Raw genomic sequence first — 26,186 nt, 5'->3', positions numbered from 1 at the left:
TTGCATTCCTCTACCCTATGGTCATATCCTTTACAGGAAAAATAGTAACCGAAGAATGGAGACATATTACTTATAAATTCATTTTGCCAAACACGAGGTGATTTGACCAGTTTGGCTTCTCCACATCTACTTCTCTAGGGTGTTGCATCTCTTTGTCTTCCACCGGTGGGGAATCTCTTAGGCTACTTTCTTACATTCTTGTTTCTGGTGAACCTATCTTCTCTCAGATTTCTTTTTCCTTTAGGATCTATATTATTTCTTCTTGCTGCACCAATCTTCATTTTTAACCTCAAGTCCTTGCCAGTTGTAGCTAGGTCAACCTTATTTCCTGGTGCACTTTGGGCTGTGAAGGTCTGGCACTTTTATCTCCATTAGAGGAGACAAACTAAATTTCCTTGTGAGGGACATCCTCACTTGTGGAGCATTCACTGACAACATATCCTAATCCTCTGATATCCTTGGTGTGTTTTTGTTTAGTCAGAATTTTGTCTAGGGGCTTAGTGCTGCCATCATACCGGATCCTTACCTTGAGCTCATTTTGACACTTCTCAAGGTCTTTCCTATTTCTCTCCATTTCTCCTTTTAGGTCTTGACATTCTTTGTCCTTTGTCTCCACTTCTAGCTGCAACTCTTCACATCTTCTATCCTTAGCATCAAAGACTAATTTGAATTCACCAATCAATCCTTTTGCATCTTTTAGTTGAGATGTCAATATGCAGATATTATTATTTGATTCTTTAAGGCATGTTCTCAACTAACTGCATTCTTGATGAACTGAATCTTTGTACCTTTTAAATTCATTTCTAACATTTTGTAGCTCTTCTAGTGCACTTAATAGTTCACACGCAAGATCAACTTCAGCTTCATCTTCGTCATAACTCCCAAACACATCTTGCTGGTAGGAGTGATCTGCATGATTACTCTCTAATGTGTTCCTCACATTTTCTAATTCTTGAGCCATAAAGAGGTGAGTTTCCTCTTCATCGTTTGTGCTGCTGCTAATGGATCTTCCTTCATCATCTATAGACATATGTGCTTCATTTCTTTTCTTGTTTCCACAAACCAGTTTTGCAATGCAAGGTTCATTGCCATAAAGTTTCTTGAATATGTCCCATAGGCTTTTAGCAGACCTGCATCTATCCACCTGTGAGGAGACATCACTAGATAGCCCACTAAGTATGACCTCCATAGCTTCAACATTACTTTTGTTTCTCCTTTCTTCTTCAGGACCAGTGGGAGGACTAGCTTTACTAGGGAAGCCATTGACTACTGAATACATCAAACCCAAGGGAGGATAGGTAGACTTCCATCCTATGACTCCAAACAGAAAATTTTGAACCATCAAACACTGGAGCAGAGGGTGACATGGAATAGACCATTGTGTTCAAATACTAGAATCTACCCAAGCTAGAGAAAGATTATCAACCAGGAACCTAGGCTTTGATAACAATTGTTGAACTCGAGATGCCACTGAGAGGGCAGGTGAATCAGTGATTTTTAAATTCTTAATCCTTTTCCCTCCAAGAGAGTTATCGGCTACCAACCTAATAACCAAGCAAACCTATCAGTAAGATAAAGATAGAAAACACAATTCAACCACACAAGGGCATAACACATAACATCAGTATATACGAGGAAAACCCAAGATGGGAAAAACCTCGGTGAGAAGCGCTGCTAGAGTCTACTGCTCCAATCCAGCCTCACAATGAAAACCTTCAGTTACAACATTTAGGGCACCAACCCCTAATTTAGGGAACCAACCCAAGGAGAACCAACCCCTATATTGAACTCCAACTAAGTGATTATGATGTCATATTTCAAATACAAAAGTTAATCCCCGGTTACAAATGTGTTTTGTAACCTCTGTAATCTTTCTCCTGGTTCTACTCTTCTCAATCGGTCTTCCTCTACTCTTCTCTCTGTTGGTTCTCTTCTCACTCAGATCCTCCTCTCCTTCACTCTCTACTGCAACCTTACCGGTTCAGCCTCCACCTGTTCTTTGTCGGTACTCTGTTCTGTCAGATGCACTTCTGCTTGCTACCACTGGTACTCTGATCTCTGATCTCTGTCGATCTTCTACTTACCAATCAAGATCTGCTCAGATCTTGTCTTGCTGGATCTTCATCAACACTCCCACTGCACAGCAACACCTTCTCTTCTTTTCTACAGGTTCTGTCACCACCGGTTTACACCACTGCAACTCTCTTTGCAGCTTACTGATCACTCTAACCTTGTTGGTTAAGCCTCTGTTAAACCCTCTCAACGGTTGCACCTCCAACTCTCAATCTCTATGATCCTCAATGAAGTCTCTGACTGGTTAGCTCTCTGCTACTTTTTCACACTTCACTCTTCATCATCCAGGACCTATTCTTCAGGCAGCATCAATCAACTTTGATGTTTAGTTGACACATATATATCTGAGTTTTCCCACCATGACCGATATTCAAATCTTTGGCATGCTAGGGTTTCTTCACCAATCGTGTGGCATATCATATATGATCTGATCTCATTTTGCATGAAGATAGGTAGCCTGCAAGAAATCCAGCATCACCTACCATATCTTCTTCCTTCCAAGGCACGTTTGCTAAACTGAGAAAACACAGATAGTTAATCGGTGAGGTACAAGATCAATCACCATAAATGGTTCTGCAGATTGCAACACCAACCTCATTCTGCACCTAGACACTCTGCTTCAATCGATGCATCTCATTGATCACCTTTATTTGACCTTCCTCGAGTCGCCCACCTCAGCAATGCCTCCCATGATTGTCGTATTCAACAATAAATGTCGACCAAATACCAACAACCTGATCGACACAACACTTCACTGACCTTTGCAAGCTTTCCACCTCAAATCCACATGGCATCCGTGTATGTATCCATCTCATCATGGACTAGTGTGTCGGTTCAGATAGAGTCACCGACCAAACACTCAATCGATACACACCTACTAGACATCTAACCCTACCGGTTCTCTAACCCTGTTAGTTATACCCTAACCGGTCCGCCTTCAGCCTTTCACTCTGCTTCTCTTCTAGTGGAGTACCTAAACCTGTCAGTACACATGCCAACCTACCTCATTCACATTGTCAATAGTTGGGAGTCTTCTCCATCTACACTTTAATAGCATGACCGATGGACATAATTACCAGTAAACACCATGATGACATCATGTCATCAATCTTCAACATACTCCATCTGTCTGTAACTGCTCAACTTTACCTTCTTCATTCATTAAAATGGTTCTCCTATTAATTTATTTGTCAAAGTGACAAACATATCCTTCAGTCTCTATACTGATAACTCAGCATGTCTACCCAGCTTATTTGGTGCATATCCCTGATCTCATGCACCTAAGGAAACTTAGATTTTCACCAATTCATCCAGTGAGAGGCTTCATTCACCTACTTTCAATTCTTTTGTCATATCTCAGAGGACTATGATGCATTTCAGGAATAATAGGAGATAAGCTCCACTACCGGTGGGAGTGGATCCTTGATGTCAACATCCTACAATGGACCAATGTGGCTTCCCTATTTGAGCAACATATATTCAATCAGGCCCATATGATCCAGTGTGGGCACATTCATTATCAGTCATCTCTTCACATGGTGACTAGATCTTTATCTAGTGGGAGTCCTATTGTTTTGCATCCACATAGAATATCGATGACCTATAAATACTTCACCTCTGGTGTTGATGTGATTCTTGATAACATCCCCCCTCTTCATCATAATCAATAGCCCAACATCTTGCTATCATGTTGGTTGGCAAATATGCAGTGCCAACATGTCACTTACCGGTATGCAATCCTTATGTCTTCAACACAAGTCAACACTAACTTGTGTAGCAGTGACCTTCCATGCTAGTTGACATTAATGGCACCATTTCTGGTATGCATCAATGTCAACACTACTCATCAATGTCCCATACTGGTTTCCATCCTATACCGGTTGACATAAATGACAACATAATTCCAACAAGTTCACAACAAAAGAAGCAGTGTATGTAAGATTTACAGATAATGAAGGTAATCAATAGTGTAGTAGTCCTTTACTAGACTATGGAATAGTAGTGTAGAGATCTCTAACCGAATCTTCTAGGAAAGTATGAGATTTGTAATATGAACTTAACTTGGCACCGATCTCATACATTTGGAGATGCAAAACTTCTCAGTTCAACCCTTTAGATTGCAGTTAGCATTCTGGCAGTTAGTCGTTTCTTTAGATTGCAGTTATTTCAACATTTGTAATTTGGCAGTGAGCCACCCATTTGTAAAAACAACTATAACTAGTTATATTTTCTTGAGAGTTAACAATCTTCATGGTTTTTCTCCTTTCAGGTTTTCGTCATACAAATTTCAGTGTTCATCTTATCATTGTGGTCTTCTTGCTTATTCTACATTTTCTATTTTAATTCAATGAAGTCTATTTGATATTTTGAGATATCTTCAATTGGTAAAAAAATTATTATTCTTAACAAAAGAGCTACTCATATTGATTGCATACAACATCCAGACCAGTATCCAGACTACATATATTGTCTGGTCCAAACCAGATAGCTGATTTGACATCAATGACAATAATATTCACACAAGTCTAACATAGATTGTTTTTGGAGACTTAGCATCTCATTGAGAAAATAATTGCTACCTTTGAGCTTAAAATTCTTGTTATTTTTTTATTTTTCCTTTTCAATTCTTTCCACAAGATGGTCATTCTTTAACAAGCTTAGTACTTTCACTAGATTTAATATGTAGCTTTCTTTTAAGACTATTAATAATCTTCTTTGCATTCTTTCTATATACAAGAGAGATAGGAGAAATATTTATGGATTACATGTGATCATCTATAATGCTTTCGGATGCTTATGAAATTAATGAGAAAATAATTTGGTCTTTGGTGATTATTTAGTTGGAACCTATAACAATTATCTTCTTTTAGAGATCATGTTCTTGAAGTTTTAGTTAAGTTATTTGATTTAATGGGCACCTATGGATGATTTTTTGTTAAGACATTTTATTATGATGTCATGGGTATGTATAGATCATGTTTAGTGGGAGCATTGGTAGTGATGTAATATTGTACCATGGAGGAATCTAGATATTTCCTTTTTTTAGTCTAGACATGATATGGGAACTCATGGTAGTATATATGTCTATTAAAGAGATAATATTAATTGAAAATGTTATAAATAATGGTGCAATGTGTGGTTTACAACATTTAGTTGTAACTTGTTTAGTGATTTGACATGGTTTTCTAATATTGAGTTTATTGGCAATTTTTTGTTTGAAACATTCAACAATTATAGTGATATAATATTATAAAGGTTAAATTAGGGTTTCAACAATTAAGCTAACAAAGACACTATTCTTTCTTAATTAACCATAACATTAAAAGAGGGTTGGAACTCATAGATCTAGGCTTAATCCCTCTAGTGAAAAGGTCTGAAATTTTTATTAGGTTCCTCTAGGGTTAGGGTTTTCTTCCGTCTTTCTAAGTTGAATTGTGAAAATGCTAAAATTATGGCAAAATAGGTGATTATTGAAGGAATCGAGTATAAATAGTGAGCTACAGTCATTGTACAGAGACAAGAACTTGGATTTGAGAAAAAATAATATGTTTTGGATTTGTTCTTAGAAGTTAGGCCTGATTTTTTGGAACCAAATATTATCAATTCACCATGGTCCTCTAAATTTCTCATTGTCCAAAGGTGAACCTATTTGTCTCTATGAATCCTATCAATCCTCTGAAATGTATCTTTGTACCTATTTCCTACATTTAAGAAGAAGGGGGAAATTATTTGGAATAGTGGTTTGCCTAAGTCAAACCCCAGTTTAGGAATTAACCTTGAATGAATAAATGCAAATGATGAAATAAATACTCAATAGATATGTACCTCGGATATACAATTATTGATGGCGATGCTTTTCTCTTGGAATGTAATCACATATGTTTTATGATATAGCACAAACATGACAAAACCTTAATCACACACTTGCTTGCATAGGAATGATGTAATTTTGCTCCACAATGGTTGAATGATGAATATGCAAACTTGAAGATCTCTGAAAATGCCTAATTATGAATGCTTCATAAATGAAAGAATGCTTTAAGTTGAATTTAGATAGAGAAATAGGTTAAAATCAATTTATTAATGCCTTTATATAAGGTGTTTTTAGGTAATTTACCAATTAGGCCAACCTCCAATGACCGTGCAGAGCCATGGGGGTCAAATCTTACTAGGGAGGTATAACAACTACCTCATTTTAAATTGGGGCCAAATTAAGAGGGACTAGGGCATTTTGGGGTTCCATTCTCCAGACTAGGGTGCTCCACGCCCTGGTACCTCTATAATCAGGGCTCAAACAAAGGTAAAATGAGGGTGATATACCATGGTAGGACCAAAAAAAGGTTTTTAATGGCCTCAACAATGGAGAATAGATACAAACAGACCTAGAAAGATGATGAGGATAGGACACACTTAAATAGGGGCATAAAATTCAGGTGTAAATTGGCCTAGTGATAATTTGCGACACTACAAATACAACTAAATTAGTAAAAAATAGTCTTTTAGGTGATAATGATACTAAATAAAATAGGGTCATGCTAGATATCTTTTGTTTATAAAGATTAAATGTTAGAATAGTGATTCTTTTATTATATTTCAACAAGAGTATCAAATATCCATGTCTAAAGATATGCATTAATTCATCATGGGATTGATATGAAGATTGTTTCTAATTGATTAAATAGGGAGAGGGGCTTGATCCCAAATACAAAGTAGTAGTTCAAAATATTAACCAGCTATAAAAACTAACAACCTAGAAACAAATAGAAGTTGTAGACCAATCAAAGCATAGGAAAGAGCCCCCTTAATCAACCAAAAATATTAGCATCAACTAACTAGTAATTACCAATAATATTACGAACTATTGTTATAATAGCTAGATGTTTGTTATATGCTAAAAAAATACATTATAAATTTTGGGCTAAAGCTATGGCTTGTACTACTTACCTTATTAATAACTAATAAGAGAAGATAAATTTTTTTATATTCTCACCAAGCTACTTTGTAAAGAAAATATCCAAATTCAATGTAAAAATCTTGGTTTACAACTCATTTAAGGGTTTGATGTGAACTTCCCAAGTAAAATTTAATGGGGGTGTTAGAAATATTCCCCATTAAGTTAATTAATCTTTATTAGGTAAAGGTTAATTATTTATGTGTATCATGTTAAAATATTCATTTGGAATCCGTACATGTCCTTTGTCATTTTGTGTCATCTCACACATGTGTGGATGACTCATTTTCTTTTAATTTGTTTATTAAGAAATAAACTCTTCTCCTCATCTCTATTTAAGAGATGATTCTCTAATTCCTCATAGGTTATTGTAATAAGCTTATTACTTAATCCTTCTATCTCTTGTATGGTTAGGATATTGCCATCCATTCATACTTCATTAGGGGTTCATTCTTTGCTTTATCCCCTTCCAAAATCTCTTGTGTCTCAACTGGCATTTGGTGATTAGTCAACTCAAGTTTCTCTTCTTCTTGGTAACATTATCTCAATCAACAAACTTCTTGGATTATTGTTCCATTGCTTTCTCTTATTTTTCTTTCAATCCAAGAAATAATTCTTAAACATGAGGATCAATATTGAATATAATATATATCATATATAAAAAAATGAATAGATGTGAATAAGATAGCATATGATGATATGTTGATGATATATATATATATATATGAAAATTTATGAAAATTTAGATTAACATACAAATTTTATCGTGACATACAATTTTCTTTAATCTTCTCTTCTCTATAAAAATATTTAAATTTTAAATATGAATATAAAAATATAATTTATGAAATAAATAATTTAATAGACTAAATACTATAACTAGAATAGTAACAAGAATTAAATACATAATACAAATATAACTGAAATTGACATGACAAAGGGTCACAGATAGACAGAAACATTTTTAACCATCTACATGTTAGATTTTACCTAAACCAATACATATCATTATTATTCATTTTTTGTAATACATTACAATGCGTTGATGTAAAATTGACTTTGACTAATATATTTAATAAAGTTTATAGATACATGTTTAATGGAGAAAAGTATATTTAAAAAATCATCTACATGTTATATTTTGAGAATTGCATATCTAGATTATAAAGAGGGTATATTATACACATTCCTAATTATATAAGAAGATTTTGATGATTGTGCATCTCAATTAAAATATACCTCTACTATTAAAAAGAAGGCATTGTATACCTTCTATCTATCTTGAACCCATCTAGAGGTTATACCCTAAACTCATCTACACTTTATATTTATCTATACTAATAGCATGTTATTATTATACATAATTTTGATAATATAACATGATTTTGAAGATTGTGCATCTAGATCTATATACATCTCCTCTATAATAAAGAAGGCATAGTATACCTTTATTGTTTTGAAAGTATTTAAGTTGAATGTGTTATTTGAAGAGTTGTAGAGAAACATTATTGCTTTGAAAGGTGCTAATTTTGTGATTGGACTAAAATATTATTTTTTTGAAAGGTACTAATCTTGAATGTTCTTTTCTAAAGAGTTGCAGTGAAGCAATATTCTTTGAAAGATACTAAATCTCAAATTTTAAAGAAAAATCATTTTTTAAATATTTTTTCATGTAGATTTAGTTTTAGATCTGTCTTGGAACATTGTGATTTGGAAGTGAAACTGGAGGTGATGCTAGATGGATGGGGCTACATTTCTTATTGTCCCCTTGATTCTTTCTATGTTTTGTCTTTTCTTGTTAGCCATTTCTAGGTTGTTGCTTGTGAATTTTGATAGTAGTAGTTGTTTTAAGAGAAATTTATAAACTCTCCATTCACTTGATTGGTCATTCACTTGATTGGTGAGCTTGATCTCCAAACCCTTGTTTTTCTTTTTGATTGATGGTTTACTATTTGGATCTATAATTGACTGGGGGCCTTACCCACTTAATCTAATTAAAATAATTCTGATCTACATAACCCATCAAATTTTTTGTATTTAAAAATGATTTTATAATACCAACTTTGTGAATCTTTTTCCTATATATCAATATGTTAAAACCCATCTTATTCACTATCATTTTTCCTTGTATTTCATCCATCCCTTTTTACATTGTCTGTATATATTCACAGATTATGGTTTTCCTATTTTGGCATACTAATATTAAATCGTATATGTTATATATTATTTACTTATCATGGTGTTAATTTGGTTTGTTAGATTCTTCAAATGTCATTTATATTCGGTTTCAATAATATTTCTAATATTTCTATCGTCAGATATAGGTGATGGACTAGGCTAGGTTTCAAGGTTTCAATGCTAATGTGAACATTTTTGCATTTAACATTTATCTCATTTTACATATTAATGCTTTATGAAAAAGTATACTTATATTTTATTTAAAAAAACTACACTGAGATCAGAGTAATTATCCAAGAGAGCTTGTATAGTACCTTATGATAAATGTGATTCAAGATTGAGACTCCTCAATTTTTCTCTATATTTGAAACTGATACCATCATGATTCAAGATTCCTTAAATTTACATATCAAAAGAGTTTAATGTACACATCAAAAGAGTTTATTTAATTAATTTGGATGTGGCTTATTTCTGACAGTCACTTATTTCTAACAGTCATGAGATCTAATGATTTTTTTTTTTTAATTTTTTTTTTCATATTTTAATATAAATAAGATAATGATAACAGTGATGGAAACAAAAGATATAATCTCAGGATTATATTTACAATATATATGTACCGAACTTATTGTCAGTCACTAACTAATTTTAAAACTTAACACTACAAGCTAGATCATTATGAGTTTTATTACATGCCCTTAAAATCAAGGCAATCATGTTTCTAAATGTAGAAATCATCTATAAATAATAGATTTTATATCATTTGTAGTGCCATGTTGCCCTATAAACACTAATGTTAAGACATCTTAAAGCCCATTTAATTTCAAAAAAACTACTAATCATGCTGACCCTCTCTTCTGGAGGTGTTGTCTCATAAATGGGCTTCAAATCTCCCTTCAATTTTGTTTCTGCATTGAGTCCCACAAGATGATATTCACAAGTAGCCCTCGATCTCGATTTGGATTTGGATTTGGATTTAGATTTGTAAGTAATGAGACATTTAGAACTGTCTATTTTTTATTAAGATAAACAAATTTTATAGAAAACATTTAAAATTGTTTATTAAGAAAAAGTAGATATAAATCTATATGAAAATACATGACCAGACCTGTTTGAGTTACTCTTTTGTGATGGTTCTTCTGACCCTCCCTTGTTTAATCAATCAAAATAATATTTGGGAACTTCATGATAAACTGAAGTTTTTACTTCGAAGGGGAGTGGTTGATTTGTCTTTTTTGGATCAACAATTTGTATTTCTTGCTTTTACTTACATTTCTTTGGTTTTGATGTCCCATGGCTATCTGCAGATGGAATGGCTGCACATGACTTTTTCTGAATACTCTGTTCTGATGTTCAGACACGTTTAGAAGCAGGTAAAGGTACAACAGGTTCAATACTTGTTCCCATTAAAGTAATTTTTCTAGCTCGGTTCATCTTCCTCCAAAGTGTTTGCATATGTGCCTGTGGTGTGATTTAGTTGTACACTTGTAATCAGGGCTGAATTGAGATTTTCCTTTGCATGTGGATTCTACTCTCCAAGGAACAAGTCTTCACTAATGATGCATCCACAAAACATCTCAACCAATGAGTTTTTAACTTTTTGGTATGTATCATTCCCCGTCAATATTTTCGCATGGTATTGTGCATATTTATGGGCAGGCTATAAATTTTCCATTACAATCAAATATTTTGACCATTGGTTGTGACATAAAGTTTGTCCTTCATGTAAAAATTATAAATATCTCACTAACATATTAAATAACATTAAAAATTTGAAGTATGGTATTTCATATAAAATTAAAGAAGCAATAAAAGAAATGTAAAGGAACTATTTATTCTAAATATATCTTTCATACCATTTCTATTTATAGATATGTAAAGAAAAAAATTTTAGAAAACAAGAAGATGTGCTAAGCTGATTTTAAATAGGAGGAATTGAAATAGAAATTATAAAAAAAAAACTGATTTCTTAGTTTCTACTAAGGCAGGATGCAATTAAATAGTGAAGTTATTATTATTTTGTGAGTTTCAACATAAATATTTGTAAGGATTACAGAATTAATAAACAACAATACATGAATAAGTAAGTAGTCAATTATTTTGTGATTTTTAGTATAAATATTTACAAGAAATATCAAATACTATGTAACTAATTCTACTACACAATAATGACAATGTTTTTTATTAAAGCAAAAATAGGTTTTGAAGGGACCCCAAACCCTTTAAAAAAGATAAGTTTGGACTTAACAAGACATTAAGCCAAAACAGATCACTACAACTAAACAATTCACCAAGGATTTGAAACTCTCAAAACCAAATACATAGGTCTTTTAAAAGTAGGCTCTCACAACCTAAAACAACACCAGAGAAAGACCAGAAAAACTCCAGCCAAGGCTCTCCCAACTTAAAACCATCAAGATTTACACTTAGCACTACTTTTGTGGGAACTAAGATTCACGTCAAAAGAGGGTTTAGAAAGATTAGCTTTCTTACACTTAACAATAATCCAACCCTCTTCCACCTGCACTGTCTTACTGTGCCAAGCCAACGAAAATCCACCTTCATTTTGAGAATGAGTGCCAGTAGAAAGAGAATCCTCCATTTCATCATCAATATTCCTCCTTAAAGACATAACAATGTTAGTTGGAATGCTATCACAAGACTTTACAGCCTAAGGCCCATTCACACTCTTCGAAAGCCCCTTTCCACCATGAAGCCGACATTGTCTTTTTATCTAATCCACATTGTGGAGCTGCATGACATTTTTTAAAACATCTTCTACACCAAAAAAGTATCCCTTCATAGTCCAAAGATTAAATGCAGCAACCCTTAGAATATTTGAGATATATCTCAGGAGGTAGCCCTTTTGACAAAAGATTCATCATCCACCATCAAAAAATCACCAAGGCCTTCACCCACTTCCTCTAAAATAAAATTGAGGTTAAAATCTCGATCTTTAAAATAAATTAGATTGAATAAACTACTAGATTGGAATTCTATAATGTTTCATTATAAGTATGTAATCGTTTTACTGAATAAAGTTGGATTTCACATACTAGTATGTTTGAAATGAGCAATGATTTTTGATTGGATTATAATAAAATATAATTTAATTTTTATCCAAATTTTAATTAAAAAATTAATGAAAATGATAAAAATATTTATTTTTAAATTGTTATTTATTTATTTTAACTTTTAATTAAAAATTTGGTGGATATGTATGTATGTATGTATGTATGTATGTATGTATGCATGCATGCATGTATGTATACATATGTATGTATGTATGTATGTATGTATGTATGCATGCATGCATGCATGTATGTATACATATGTATGTATATATGTATGTATGTATGTATGCACACACATATAAAATTTATTTCACAAAATTAATATAGAAAAATAATATCAAATTGATGTATATATCTTATGATCAATTTTATCTATTGCAACCCAATCTTCTAAAAATAAACTAGAAAAATATAAAATATATTTAAAATAAAACCTAAAATAAAAAATCAGTTATCATGTTAAAAGTAAATATATTTTGTTAGGATCATAACTTTATTTATATATGTCTTGAAACTATTATAATTTCTTGTAACATAAACCATTGAATTAGGGGAGCATTGGGTATTAAATGGAATCCTATTTTGGTAATGATGTGGAAAACATGGTATACACAATTTTAATAAGGTTGGTCATGGGAGATACACAAACAGTTTAATTCTTTCTAGGTGGAGTTATAATCAAATTTTGTTCAATTTTTACACTTTGCAAGGTAGCAACTCATCAAATTTTTCAATGGACTTCAAAATATTTTGCAATCTATCTATTCATTAATTTTATATTACTATTGTAATTTTATTCAATTACAAAATTATAAGATTATTATTTTATATGTTATTCATTTGCTTTTTTTTAAAAAAAATCAAATTTTATTTAATAGATTTAATTTTTACAGTAAAATTATTTCGGCCAATAAAATTAAATAGTATTTAATTAAAATATTGACAACTATTAAATACATCTTTAAGAAAATAAAAACCATTATCATCTAGGTAATGAAAATGTTTACTATTTAGATAATGAAAATATTTATTATTAATAATTTCAAATTCTAATATATTAGAATTTATCATTTTAATTTTGTGACTTCTACGAGGGAGCCCCTTCCCACCTACCGATGATGTAATTTTGAGAGTAGACCTCTATATATGTGCAACATTGTAATACATCTCTACAAGAAAGCATTGTATTTTGATTGCTGGAAAAGACGGAGAAGAAAGTCTTTCTCAGAAGGTTGATTATCCTACATTCTCCTTTAGTTCTCAATGTTCTCAATGAATACATTCTGAGGGCTTATTCACTTTGTCCACTAAAACCCCTGGTTTTACTATAGATTTGATTGGATCTTTGTTTACTATTGTGTTTCTTGTTCTTTTGTTTGTTCTTTCTTTTGCGGTCATCTTGCTGTTGTACTGTCTCTATCCGATTTGTGTTTTCCATCTTTTGTGGAACCCCTTGGACTATTCTTGTTTCACTGTAACATGTTTCAGATCCCAGTCAAAACCTCATTTTTTTCTGTTTATGAAATCTAATCTCGAATCCGCCTTGGAATGACATCTATCTTCTATTTGGGACCAACATGGTTCAAGATCCTGTAAACTTGCCATAAAGTTGGCTGTTAATATTTTCATATTATGGCTAAGCAATAGTCTTCATTGAGATTGTTGGTACTTCACCATTCAGTTTCTACATGGTCTTGTATTCTGATTTGGCTTCTTTTATTGATGATAGTGATAGCAATGGAAATAAAAGATATACTTGTTAATCTAATACTTTTTAATATTCTTTCTTTTAATGACTTTTAATTTTAGGTTGAATCTGACCATTCTATTTATTATTTATATATACTCTTGATTTTAGGTTGAATCTCAGTATTCTATTTGTCATTTATACGTACCCTTAACAGTCACTAAGCTATGGATTCTGATACTAAATTCATTTCTGTGGCCTACATTTGCAGAATCCAATAGTGAGAACTTGATGGATCCCGAAAATACGTCCAACGTTTTCTTTCTTCGAAGTAGTTCTTGGTGTGTTTATATTTACTTTTGCATATACGGAGAGAGATAATTCTGATAGATTCAAATAAATTGTTTGTTTGAAGTAATATTATATGGGACTGAATGCAGGCGTAAGGAAACAGGGAGATATGAAGCCTATCTGTGGTGCAGCAGCTGCCCAATAGAGGGTCAAACCCGTAAGGGTAAACAAGGTTGATTTAATGAATCTTTATTCTAATGTGTTATGCATAAAACCTTTTTCTTTCTAAAGTCCTAGATGGATTCCACTAGATATTAAAATCAGGTATGGCTTCCACTAGATATTAAATTCAGGTATGTTTAGAAAGTTATTTCTATGGATTCAATTCTTTGAAGCAAAATATCTAAGATTTCTTTGATGGGCTTCTTTTTAACGATTTGATCAGGAGGAGATTACGATCTGGCAGCTCTCAAGTGTCGGCGTACATCAACTCTAATAAACTTTCCGGTATAATATTTCCTTAAGTTTCAAATCTATTTGCTGATATTCTAGTTTCTCCGAGAATATGCCTTTGGTTATCATTCTACTTTCCCACATAAAATGCCCAGCATGGCAAAATTGTATAACATTTGGGTTTCCGCTATAAAATGTCTCAAGGTTGTGCTATAATGTAACCTTTGTGTGTAATTAGTCGTATCTTATTATGCTTTGTATAACAGTTTCAACCAACCCTTTTTACTTATTTTTTTGACCTCCTGTATCAAATGTAGAGACAAAACTATGAGACAGAGTTGACAGAGATGAGGAACATGTCAAAGGAACAATATATTCAATTTATAAAGAGGTAATTAGGTTTCGTACCATCTATGCATCCATAGGGGTTAGGAAAATGTAGAGCAGTAGATCTGGAGAAAGATCTCAGTGAGTATCATAATTGTTTTCCTGGGTGCTAAAGATTATTTCAATTTGGAGCAGAATGTATAATAGTAAGAAACAGCTTCTTAGGGACCTGTTATAATGTTTAATTTGATTTATATTTATACATTTTAGAATTCAGTTTATAATATTGGTATGAATTGTTTGTGGATTTTATGCATTGACATAATATTTTCATTACTTCAATATTCTTTTTTTCTCAAACCCTTACCATATGTCAATTTTGCAGGAGTAGCGATAGCTTTTCTAGGGGAACATCAGCCTACCGCGGTGTAACACGGTTTGGATTTTATAATTTATTTAGATGAACTTATATTTTTATCTTAAACATTACTATGAAAAGATGAAATTAATTTAAATCTCTCTGAGATAAACTAACTAATTTAAAAGCCAGCATTGACCAAATGTATCTCTACAAATCCATGATATGGCTCGGCAAGTGTCCTAGTGATGGAGGGTGGCAGGCTAGGATTGGCAGGGTTGCTGGGTACAAAAATCTGTATCTGGGAACATTCGGTGAGCGCCTCTTTCTCAGTCTGTAGTACAATAATTCCAATACATCCTAGTACCGTACATTGAACTATAGTTCCACATAAATGCATCCAATAATCACACCAGATGAAAAGGCTAATGATTCTTGTTTGAACTTACAGATGATCAGGAAGGTGCTGCAGAGGGTTATGACATTGCTGCCATTAAATATAGAGGAAAAAAAGCTGTTACGAACTTTGACACAAGTAGATATGATGTGAAAGCCATCATGAACAACACACTACCTGTAGGAAGGAATGCAAAGCGAACCAGAGTTGAACAACACACTACGTGTAGGAAGGAAGCTATGACCCTCTATGGGGCAGCTTTTGTCCCACGGATGGGCTTCATATCTCCCTGTCCATGTATGCCTGCACTGAGTTCACATAATATTACTTCAAAAGAACATTTTATTTGAATCTATCAGAATATCTCTCTGTATATATAAAATATAAACAAACCTAATAACTCCCCGGTAGACTGAACTTATTCTATCGAAGAAAACCGTGGACGTGTTTTGGGGATCCACGAAGTTCTCACTCTTGGATTCTACAGACGTAGGCCACAGAAAGGAGTTTAGTATTATAATCCAGAGCTTAGTGACTGTCAAGGGTACATGTAGTATTAGAATCCATAACTTAGTGACTGCGAAGGGTACATATAAATAACAAATAGAATACCGAGATTCAACATAAAATCAAGGGTACATATAAATAATAAATATAAAACTGAAATTTTTTTGGGAAAGAAATTTAAACAATAAACACAAATTCTTTTAATATCATTAGAAAACATGAGTTTAGAAAAGAACAAAGGTGGAGCCGCTATTCATAATATTCAGTAAGAAATTTAGCCCTAGTGTAAAATTGGTTTGGCATATCTACATGAAACCTCAAGCCAAACAGTGTAAGCTTATGCAAAGTGAGCTTATGAGCTTATGAGCTTATGCACATGAAACCTCAAGCTAAATGGTGTAATATTATGCAAAGTAAATCCTAATCAAGGCAGAATTTTTACAATTTCAAATCCTTCCACAGGATCAGCCATTTGGAAGTTGGTAGTAGCTTGCAGAAATGTGATTTCTCCTTATCTTTCTTGTCAAGTGTTCAGTGGTTCAAATGCTCGTCAAGTGTTCAGTGGTTCAAATGCTCTTTTTTGGGAAGATTCTTGGAATGGAGGATGGTTCAAATGCTCTTTTCTGGGAAGATTCTTGGAATGGTCATCCTCCCCTCGCCTATGATCAGAATCTCTCACAAGCAAGGGTCATCCTTACTTCCATATGGAGATCCAAAGAGAAAGACTATTTGTAGCCCCTAGATTATAGCTCTCCAATAAGGCTTTCGAAGAAGGTAGATTCCTCTCAAATCCCTTCAGTTCAACAAAACTCTCTTAACAAAATAAAATCATTAGCAGCAGATTTATCTTCAACGCCCCCTTCAAAGACAAGAATTTATTGGATAAAATAGGTTACAACTCCCTTATCAGTCAAGAGCAGCAATCACAGACTCAAAGGTCAATTTCATTCTACTGGAATGAAGTTGTCCTTCCTAAAGATGGATTCTTTGCTTGGATTTCTCTTAAGAAGAGGATTCTAAGAAGCGATAGATTAGTCAAACTTGGGATTGTTGATCCTTTCTAGTGTGTTCTTTGTGGACAGGTTCAAGAGGATGTAGACCACCTTCAATTACAATTTTCCTTTGCCCAATCCTGCTGGGCTGAGAGTCTTTGGGATGCACGTATTCACAAATTGTCCTTCATTCTATCATCAATCTTTTTTTGCCCGCATTTGGAAAGCCATCCCTCCTATGATCATTTGGTGCTTGTGGTGGGAAAGAAACAAGAGGATCTTCAGAATGGAACCTGGAAGTTTATATCTGGCAGAAAATTGAAACTTCTATTTCAGAAGTAGTAAATCCATATGTAGCAAAAGCCAAACCAATCAACTCTTCATTTTTCAGATTGAGATTCACAAACCCAAAAGAAAAATAGATAGATTAAAAATCAACTGGATTCCTCTTTCGAAAGAGAAGTTAAAGTTAAACTTTGATGAGGTGGCCAAATACAATCCAGGTAAAGCAGGTGGCTGGTGTGTAATTAGGGATCATAAAAGGAATATTCTAGTAGAAGCAACATTTTGTTTCCCAGATGGTTCCAATAATATGGCAGAAGCACATGCCCTTGTCCAAGGCCTCTTGTTGACTAAATCCCTTCAAGTTTTGAACATCTTAATTGAAGGCGACTCTTTTCTTATTATCAATGCATGTAGAAAGAGAATGTTGTGCACAATTGGAGCATTTCGTATGTGCTGCAACAAGTTTGGCTACTTCTTAACTCACTGGAAAATTATGAGCTTCTTCATTGTTACAGAGAGGGAAATATCCTAGCAGATTGGTTGGTGAATAAGGGGTGTGCTCAATTTGATCATATTGCCAAATTCTCCATGGACTCTCTCCTCCAATTTTATGAGGCCTCATCTATCATCCGTAAAGAGGCCCTTGGTTCCTAAATCATTTATTGCGCTTTGAATTTTTAGATACACTTTTCAAGTGGTCTTTTGATTTAGGATGGTATCTTTTAACTAATATGTCCTCAGTTTTGTAGATTCTTCTTCCTCTAGAATTGTTATAGTTCATGTGTAGGCATGCTTCAGCGATTCGCAAGTGTTAGGAGCATTAGGGGATACTCCAAAGCCTAGGTTGAAGTTGCCAAAAGAAAAAACCTTCCCTTTCATTCAAATTGATGCTTTTGGACCAAAGAATTCTATAATGGGTGTGAAGAATGGTGGAGATAGTGATAGTTGCGGTGATTTCAAGATAATAAAGAACATGGACGATGGGTTTGAAAGGAGGAAGAATAGCAATGTGAATTCCCTTGGGGTCTGCAAGAGTGCTACATCATACTCCGTGAATTCCCTTGGGGTCTGCAAGAGTGCTACCTATGTGAGGAGGAATGCCTTAGAACTCATTACTACGAGATCCCTTGGTGGGATGCCCTTCAAGAGATCTGATTAACAGTCCTTTCTTGAGATTAGAATTCTACAAACTCATATCTTTAACATTCTCAACAGGACTAGCAGACTAGTTAGTTTGCAAGGCATAAAATTGTTTCTCCCGCAGAAGTACGTTGGATTGAAGGGCATGGGAACTCAATTGCATGTGTGTCTTTCATAACAGAGGAAGTTGTGAACAAGGTGTTGATGATGACATTTCTTGCATTGTTGCAGCCGAACATGCTCAAGAACTTGAGTGGATCTTCAAAGGCCGCTGCCATGGAAGGGTTCACACTCACAAATATTGTTTTTGATCAGATTAGTCTCTTCCCCTAATTACAGGGATTCCAATATTTCATTGATTTCGATGCCCCTTTTAATTCAATCTTATATTCTCTATGTAACTGTTTGTAAACTTTGTTATTCTAAATATCAATATAGGAGATTCACCTCTTTGCCCAAAAATAAAATAAAATAAAATAAAAATTACTGAAATAAAACCCAAAATTAAGTCATTAAATGAACCAATATGAAAAATTATAAAATTACCAATTATATATTCCATTTCCATTGGTATCACTATTATCACTAAAGGAAGCCAAATCAGAATACAAGATAACGTAGAAACTGAATGGTGAAATACCAACAATCTCAATGAAGACTATAAGCAATAGTGATATGAATATATTAACAGGTAACTTTCCTTATGGCAAGTTTACAGGATCTTGAACCATGTTGGTCCCAAATAGAAAATAGATCCCTTCCCAAGGAGAATTTGAGATTAGATTATCTCTATTTTTGATAAATAAAAAACAATGAGATTTTATCTAGGATCTGAAACATGTTTCAGTGGAACAACAAGCACAATACAGTGAAACAATAATAGCCCAAGGAGTTCCACAAAAGATAGAACACACAAATCAAGCAGAAACAATACAACAACAGCGAGACCGCAAAAGAAAGAACAAACAAAAGAACAAGAAAGACAATAATAAACAAAGATCCAATAAAATCTATAGTAAAACCAGGGGTTTTAGAGGACAAGGTGATAAAGATTATACAAATCAATAGTTAATGGAATCTCATATGATCCATGTAATATTAATAGGAGTTTGGCAAACGAGTCCTCAGAATACAATAAGGCCACTTCCTAAATTCTGATATATTATATAGAACCCAAATCAACAGGAAATGTATTCAGTGAGACATTTCATCCTTTCAAAACATATGGATAGTTGTAAAAGTAAATCATAGCTAAAGTAGTTGTGGAAGAAAAATAGAACTAAATCCAGCTGATATATTATTATATAAGAGAAATCGATTACATGAAAAAAAATTATATTTAAAAATTAGCATTCTTAAGGTTTATGATTTAGTATCTTCAAAATATTAATGTTACACTGCAACCGTTCAGAAAAAAAAAGTATAAAAAGGATTCAGGATTTAACACCTTCAAAATAGTAATGTTTAAGTGTAATTCTTCTGATAAAGAATACAAAATCCTAAAGATGTAGGGTAATCAACCTTATGAAAAAGAATTTCTTCTCCGTTTCTTAGAGCAATCAAAATACAATGCTTTCTTGTGCAGATATATTACAGTAGAATCAGAAGATGTTAGTCAACCCTGATGAGAAGTGTACACCTAAATGACTCCTCAGCCACATATCCAAACACTTTGGAGGAAGGTGGACCGAGCTAGAAAAAGTACATTAATGGGCACTACTACAAGTATTGAACGTGTTGTACCCGAACCTGGAAAAAGTAAATTAATGGACACTACTACAAGTATTGAACATGTCGTACCCGAACCTGCACCTACTTCTAAACATGACTGATCATCAGAAGAGAGTATTTAACAAAAATCATGAGCAGCCATTCCATCTCAAAAACAAACTAGCGTAAGTAAGAGCAAGAAATCCAAATTGTTGATCCAACAAAGGAGACATCAACCACTTCCCTTTGAAGAAAAAACTTCAGCTTATCTTTTAGTCGCGAAGTACGTTTTTTGATTGATTAAGTAGGGAAGGGTGAGAAGAGCTAATAGAAAACAGTAAGGCAAACAGAACTCGACATGTATGTGCATATACAGTTATATTAACTTTTTCATAGAAAACAGTTTGAAATGTCGCATTACTTACAGATCCAAGTCCAGGGCTACTTTTGAAAATCATCTTGTGGGACTCAATGCAGTAAAGGGAGATTTGAAGACCATTTGTGGGAAAACACCTCCAGAAGAGAGGGTCAGCATGACAAAAGTAAACAAGGTCAGTTTTAGGAGTATTTAATTTTTTTTTTAATTAAATAGGTTTTAAAATAGTGTTTATAGAGCAACATGGTACTAAAAATGATTCAAAATCTATAGTTATAGATAATTTGTACATTTAGAAATATGTTTAGCTTGATTTTAAGGGCTTTTAACGAAACTCATAACAATATAGCTTCCTTCAATATCATTTTGCTTTGTTTTATTAAAACCTAAGAAGTAGATGATGATTATATAGCTACAAGAAAAAAGTTATTATTGTTTCCTAGACACGAACCAGAGTAATTTGTCTGTTTTTTTTTTGTCATCCTTGAATTCTGGATGATGATTTGAGTCCTCGTATATCTTGCTAAGAGTTTTTTTTTTTAATGTATGCATTTCTTTTCCTTTAAAGGCAAAACACAAGCTACAAATATAAGCATTACAATATATGAACTGAAATGAGATAATTATAAGAGTTGTAGAGAGCCATGCTCAATCTACAAACCAAAACTAACTATAAGTTAACAAAATGATTATAAAAAATGAAGGTGACAGAGAACAAGGTTCACTCTGCCATACATATCTCAGAGTATAGAAGTGTTTTACAAGAGAGCCATAAAACCATCTATAAACTTTCCCAAATAAAACATAAAAAAAATAACAGAAGGAGCCACCAAAAAACAAGAAAACCCTAGAGAGCTTGGAACCAAGGCAACAGAGAGCCCGTGGCTAATCTTTCGGATTGCTTCCCCCATTCCTTCATAGCCAACTTTCTCGTCCTGAGGAAGAATGTCGCCAAACTTGTAGCCGACAAAGTTTTCTTTGGGGTTTTTTCTGTGATACACATTCAGGTGCATCTTCTCCATCTTTTGATGATGAGGTTGATGAAGCATAAGGCAGTGAAGAGCGTAGAACAGTGAAGAGCATAGAACATTTCATAGAAAAGGGTGGCTTCAGATAGAGAGATTAACTCCCAAAAGATTCCTGATTCTCCCTTAAAAAATTTTAGGATTGACTGATCTTCATGGTTTTGTACAGTTTAGCATACTGGATCTTCTTACCCAAATAACTCTTGAAAAAGATAACCCCAACCTAACCCATACCATTGAACAAATCATATTTTTTTTTACCGCTTTCTACAAATTTCCAGCAGAGATAATATCTTGCTGGATAAGCTGTTGGTGGCTATGACAGGGAAAAGCATGCAGCCAGAGATTATGATCTGACAGCTCTCAAATATGAGGTTCCATTAGCTAAAATAAACTATCCAGTATGACTCTATAATACTTTGGTGGTACAATTGATTTTGGATTTTTGCTTCTGTTTGAAAATGAAGTGATTTTGAATGATAAATATAATAACCCTCTCAATTATGATACTCTCAGTTACTGAAACTATGAACCACCTAACATAAACTCATACATATGTGTCTAGCTTCTATGGATGCATACGTGGTAGTAAACACAATTACATTCTTATAAAATGAACACATTCTTGTCTTGATTTGTTTTGCATTTCTTTCATTTCTTTCTCTTATCTTATAATATCAAGATATATGGGTGAATCCAATCATTATCCATGAATTACAATTAAATTTCATTAATTAGTATCCAAATGAGAATAAACATATTTGTTCAATAATGAAAAAAAAAAAAACTTATTTATAATCTCATATGAAAACAATAAAAAATAATATGTGGGAGATCTTAGTAATTCCTTCAAGGCATGGAACTATAGGCAATTTTCAACTAGCAACTAACTAGTAATTAAATACTTTTATTTGAACCAATTAAAACATTTTCTTATTTGTCATACAGTCAATTTTAATGATTTTATGCCAGTAAATAAAAATCCATTTTTCATAAGACTATTTCTAATGACATGTATACTAACTTATTTACTTATTTACCCAATTTTTCGCAATAACAACTATTCTGTATATTTTAAGAAAATACGGTTTACTGAAATATAAATTTTAATCTTTATATTTAAATTTTAATTTAAAAAAAATATTATTCATTATTTCTAAACAAAAATAGTCTTAAAAATGTAGTAAATATTACTTATATCTTCAGTTTTAAATCTACTTTGAAAATTAAATTGAACAACACCTCAATCAAGACTTATATGAAACTACAAAAATTAGTAAATAATAAAAATAAATATTCATGTACCAAACAATGTTTACAATTTTTTTTTTAATTTTATTGAAATTTGACATTGGTTTTTCAAAGTCTGAAATTTCAATTGACTGAACAAAATTGTAATGACAAGATTTAATAACATCATAAATTCATTAAACTAACCTTGTTTACTTTTGCAGTTCCTAGCCTCTTTGGATTTGTCCCATTGATGAACTTCATATTTCTATGTCCATCCATGTCTACATAGAGCCCGACATAATCTTACTTATAACTAACCTTTATTTGGAATTGTTGTCGGGAATAAACATTATGTTATGTTGTCATATTATGTTTATGTTGTCATCGGTAACAATGAGTTACAATAGTCAGTTACTTAGTCGTCCCGAAGGGTAGTTGGACGTGACGGTTGGTCACACCCCTTTGGGTATTATATATTGCATACCATTCCTTCTTAGTATCATCATGATAGTCCTATCTGGTGTAATGTTATAAGCACTTGATGTACAGGGACTGTTGAATTAATACACAGACTGGTTATTTAATATATTTCTATTATGTTTTGTGCATTTACTTTCTGCATTTAATCGTTTACCCATATGTGGCAAACATTTGGCACCGTTGCCTAGACATACTCGGGAAAGGAAGGAGCGGATGGTGTACGGACATGATGGGCCTACCCGTCGGTGAGATTAACCCAGAGGCCGACACCGCGCAATGGAAAGAGGTGAAGGGGAAATTGAACCTTGTAATAATCCCGGCACACTGTTGATATAAATCGTGGCCGAAAGCCAAAATAATAAAAAAGGTTTTTTTGTGTACATGGTGTACATAAGTGATTTATGCCAAATATACTAAATAAGAACAAAAATAAAAAGATACAAAGTGACGAATGGGAAGTGGCACAAAGAGCGTTGAATCTCAGACAGCAAATAGAACGAAGGTGTACGCTAAGGTAGCTTGCCGAGGGATGACTGACCGAGGGGTTGCTCGAAGGGAACCCAGGAGGTGTAGGAGGTTGCAGAGGTAGAGATAGACAGAGAGAATTACACTATCGTAGGGTTGCCCGAAGGGAACCTAGGAGTCACGGAGGGTGCCGAAGGAGAACTCTACAGTTCGCCAGAATGCCACCATAGGGTAAGAAGTCGCGAAGAGTTGATGGAACAAACAAGGCAAAATCTAAACCTGATTGACACTACCAAAGACATACTAAAGAACTTGTCCATTTCAGAGGACAACCAGAGAGAGACAATCGAAGGTGACAGTATGACCGACGGTGCCGAGGGAGCACAAGGGTACTGTACAAGAGGCAATTTGTTCGATTCGGGGTCAACAACCTTCTCCAGAGGACCCACAAGACACCAGAGGAGTGAGACCCAAGGGTGGGATGGCCACTAAATAGAAGTTGTTGAAGTTCAATGGCAAGGGGAAGGAAGATCCCATCCGCCATTGCTGCACTTGCGAAACCATATGGTCAGCGAATGGTGTTATTGACCAGGATGAATGGGTAACTCAATTTTCAGCAACCATAAGGGGAGTGGCCATCGACTGGTACTCCGATACGGATAAGACCAAAGTCAACACATGGCCCAACCTAAAGAAGGAGTTCGGGATAGAGTTTCTCCTCCTCAAAGACGACAATGAAATAGTCACCGAAATCTATGACACAAAGCAGAACAAGAATGAGATGGTTTGAGCCTATAGTCGGCGGCTCAAGGAATTGTTAGAAAAAATGGAGAGTCAACAAGCAGATGGGTTGAAAAAGAGATGGTTCGTGGAGGAACTGAAACACTCCATCCGGAAGAAGATGAAAATTGTTCCACCAACCTCATACGAAGATGCATATAATAGAGCAATGGATCTCAAGAGCGAGACCAAGACATCCAAGAAGAAAAAGAAGAAGGATAGCTCATCCGAGGATTATGACTCTTCTAAGGGAAGCAGTAGCAATGGCGAGTGCAACAAAAAGGTGCAAGCTCTGCAGAAGGACATGCTGAGGATGATGAAAGAGCTGAAGGTTATGAAGGGAGGTCCAAGCAAGACCGACGAAGGGGAGATTTGGTGCATGGAATGTAAGACGGACGGCCACACAAAAGGCTCCTACCAAAAGAAGGCCTATTGTGATATATGCCAGTTGATGGGGCATCCCACCAGGGAATGCTCCTACAACATGAAAACATGGAACCAACAAGTATTGCTTACGTAGGAACAACGAACTACATCGGGCAGTACCCGTAGCGCCCAGGCGAACAATAATGCAACATCAGGAGGCTACCGAGATAACCGGTGGGGAGGACGAAACAATAATAACAATACAAGGAGCCGGATCCAATACAACTCCAAAGGTTGACCGATGGTATAATGCAGAGCGTGCAACCAGTGGGGACAGTTCGCCTGAGAGTGCCTGAAGGGATAGGCCACACAATATTTGTGCAAATGGTGCGGACTGGGAGACCACAAAGATGCCACCTGCCTAAAGTCCGATGTCAACTTGCTCAATATCAAGGAAACCAAAGAAGAGGAAGTGTTGGCCGTAACCTGCACCCAAGCTAGACACATAATGTGCCCAAACTCGGAGATGAAGAAGTGAAGGGTATAGGAAGCACAGGAAGAAATTGAGAAAGAGATACAAGAAAGGGCGAAGGCAAAGGGTACGGCGGGTACTTCTAGCCAACCGGAGGCGGAGGAGGCTATACTAAATCAAATTTTAAAATTAAAACTAGAGGTGCTTGTGAAGGTACATGACCTCCTCCAGACGATGCCTCAATTATGAATGGCGTTGCTGAATAATCTCTCCCAACCATGGACCAATACCAACCATCGCACAGATGTTCCTGGGGGTCTGCAATAGACCCCATGCTACTGGCTGTTAACACTGGAAGGAACCCGGCCATTGTGGAGATGGGTATCCTTGGCACCATTCTAAGTGATACCATCGTCGATGGTGGATCAGCAGTGAATGTTCTTCCAGAAGAAACCTAGCGGAAGCTAGGGAAGCCGACGCTATGGCCATCTACATCCAATTTGCTAGGAGCAAATCAATATAGAATCAAACCCATCGGGACACAAATGGGCCAGCAAGTTACCATC

The 26,186-nt window shown here is 34.3% G+C and overlaps 1 protein-coding gene across 1 annotated transcript; it reads left to right on the top strand.

Moving 5' to 3' along the window:
- Positions 1-1,464: 1,464 nt before the first annotated feature.
- Positions 1,465-16,139, top strand: LOC131067719 (AP2-like ethylene-responsive transcription factor PLT2). Its single transcript, XM_059210660.1, has 9 exons — positions 1,465-1,482; positions 10,560-10,575; positions 14,235-14,304; positions 14,404-14,477; positions 14,700-14,761; positions 15,025-15,098; positions 15,420-15,470; positions 15,585-15,706; positions 15,844-16,139. Exons 1-9 carry the CDS (start codon positions 1,465-1,467, stop codon positions 16,137-16,139), a joined length of 783 nt encoding a protein of 260 aa, XP_059066643.1.
- The last annotated feature ends 10,047 nt before the right edge of the window (positions 16,140-26,186 follow it).

Source organism: Cryptomeria japonica, chromosome 8, assembly GCF_030272615.1.
Source record: "Cryptomeria japonica chromosome 8, Sugi_1.0, whole genome shotgun sequence".
Lineage (NCBI taxonomy): Eukaryota > Viridiplantae > Streptophyta > Pinopsida > Cupressales > Cupressaceae > Cryptomeria > Cryptomeria japonica.
The sequence above is the reverse complement of the archived record's forward strand: the minus strand, read 5'-3'. Positions and strand labels throughout refer to the sequence as shown.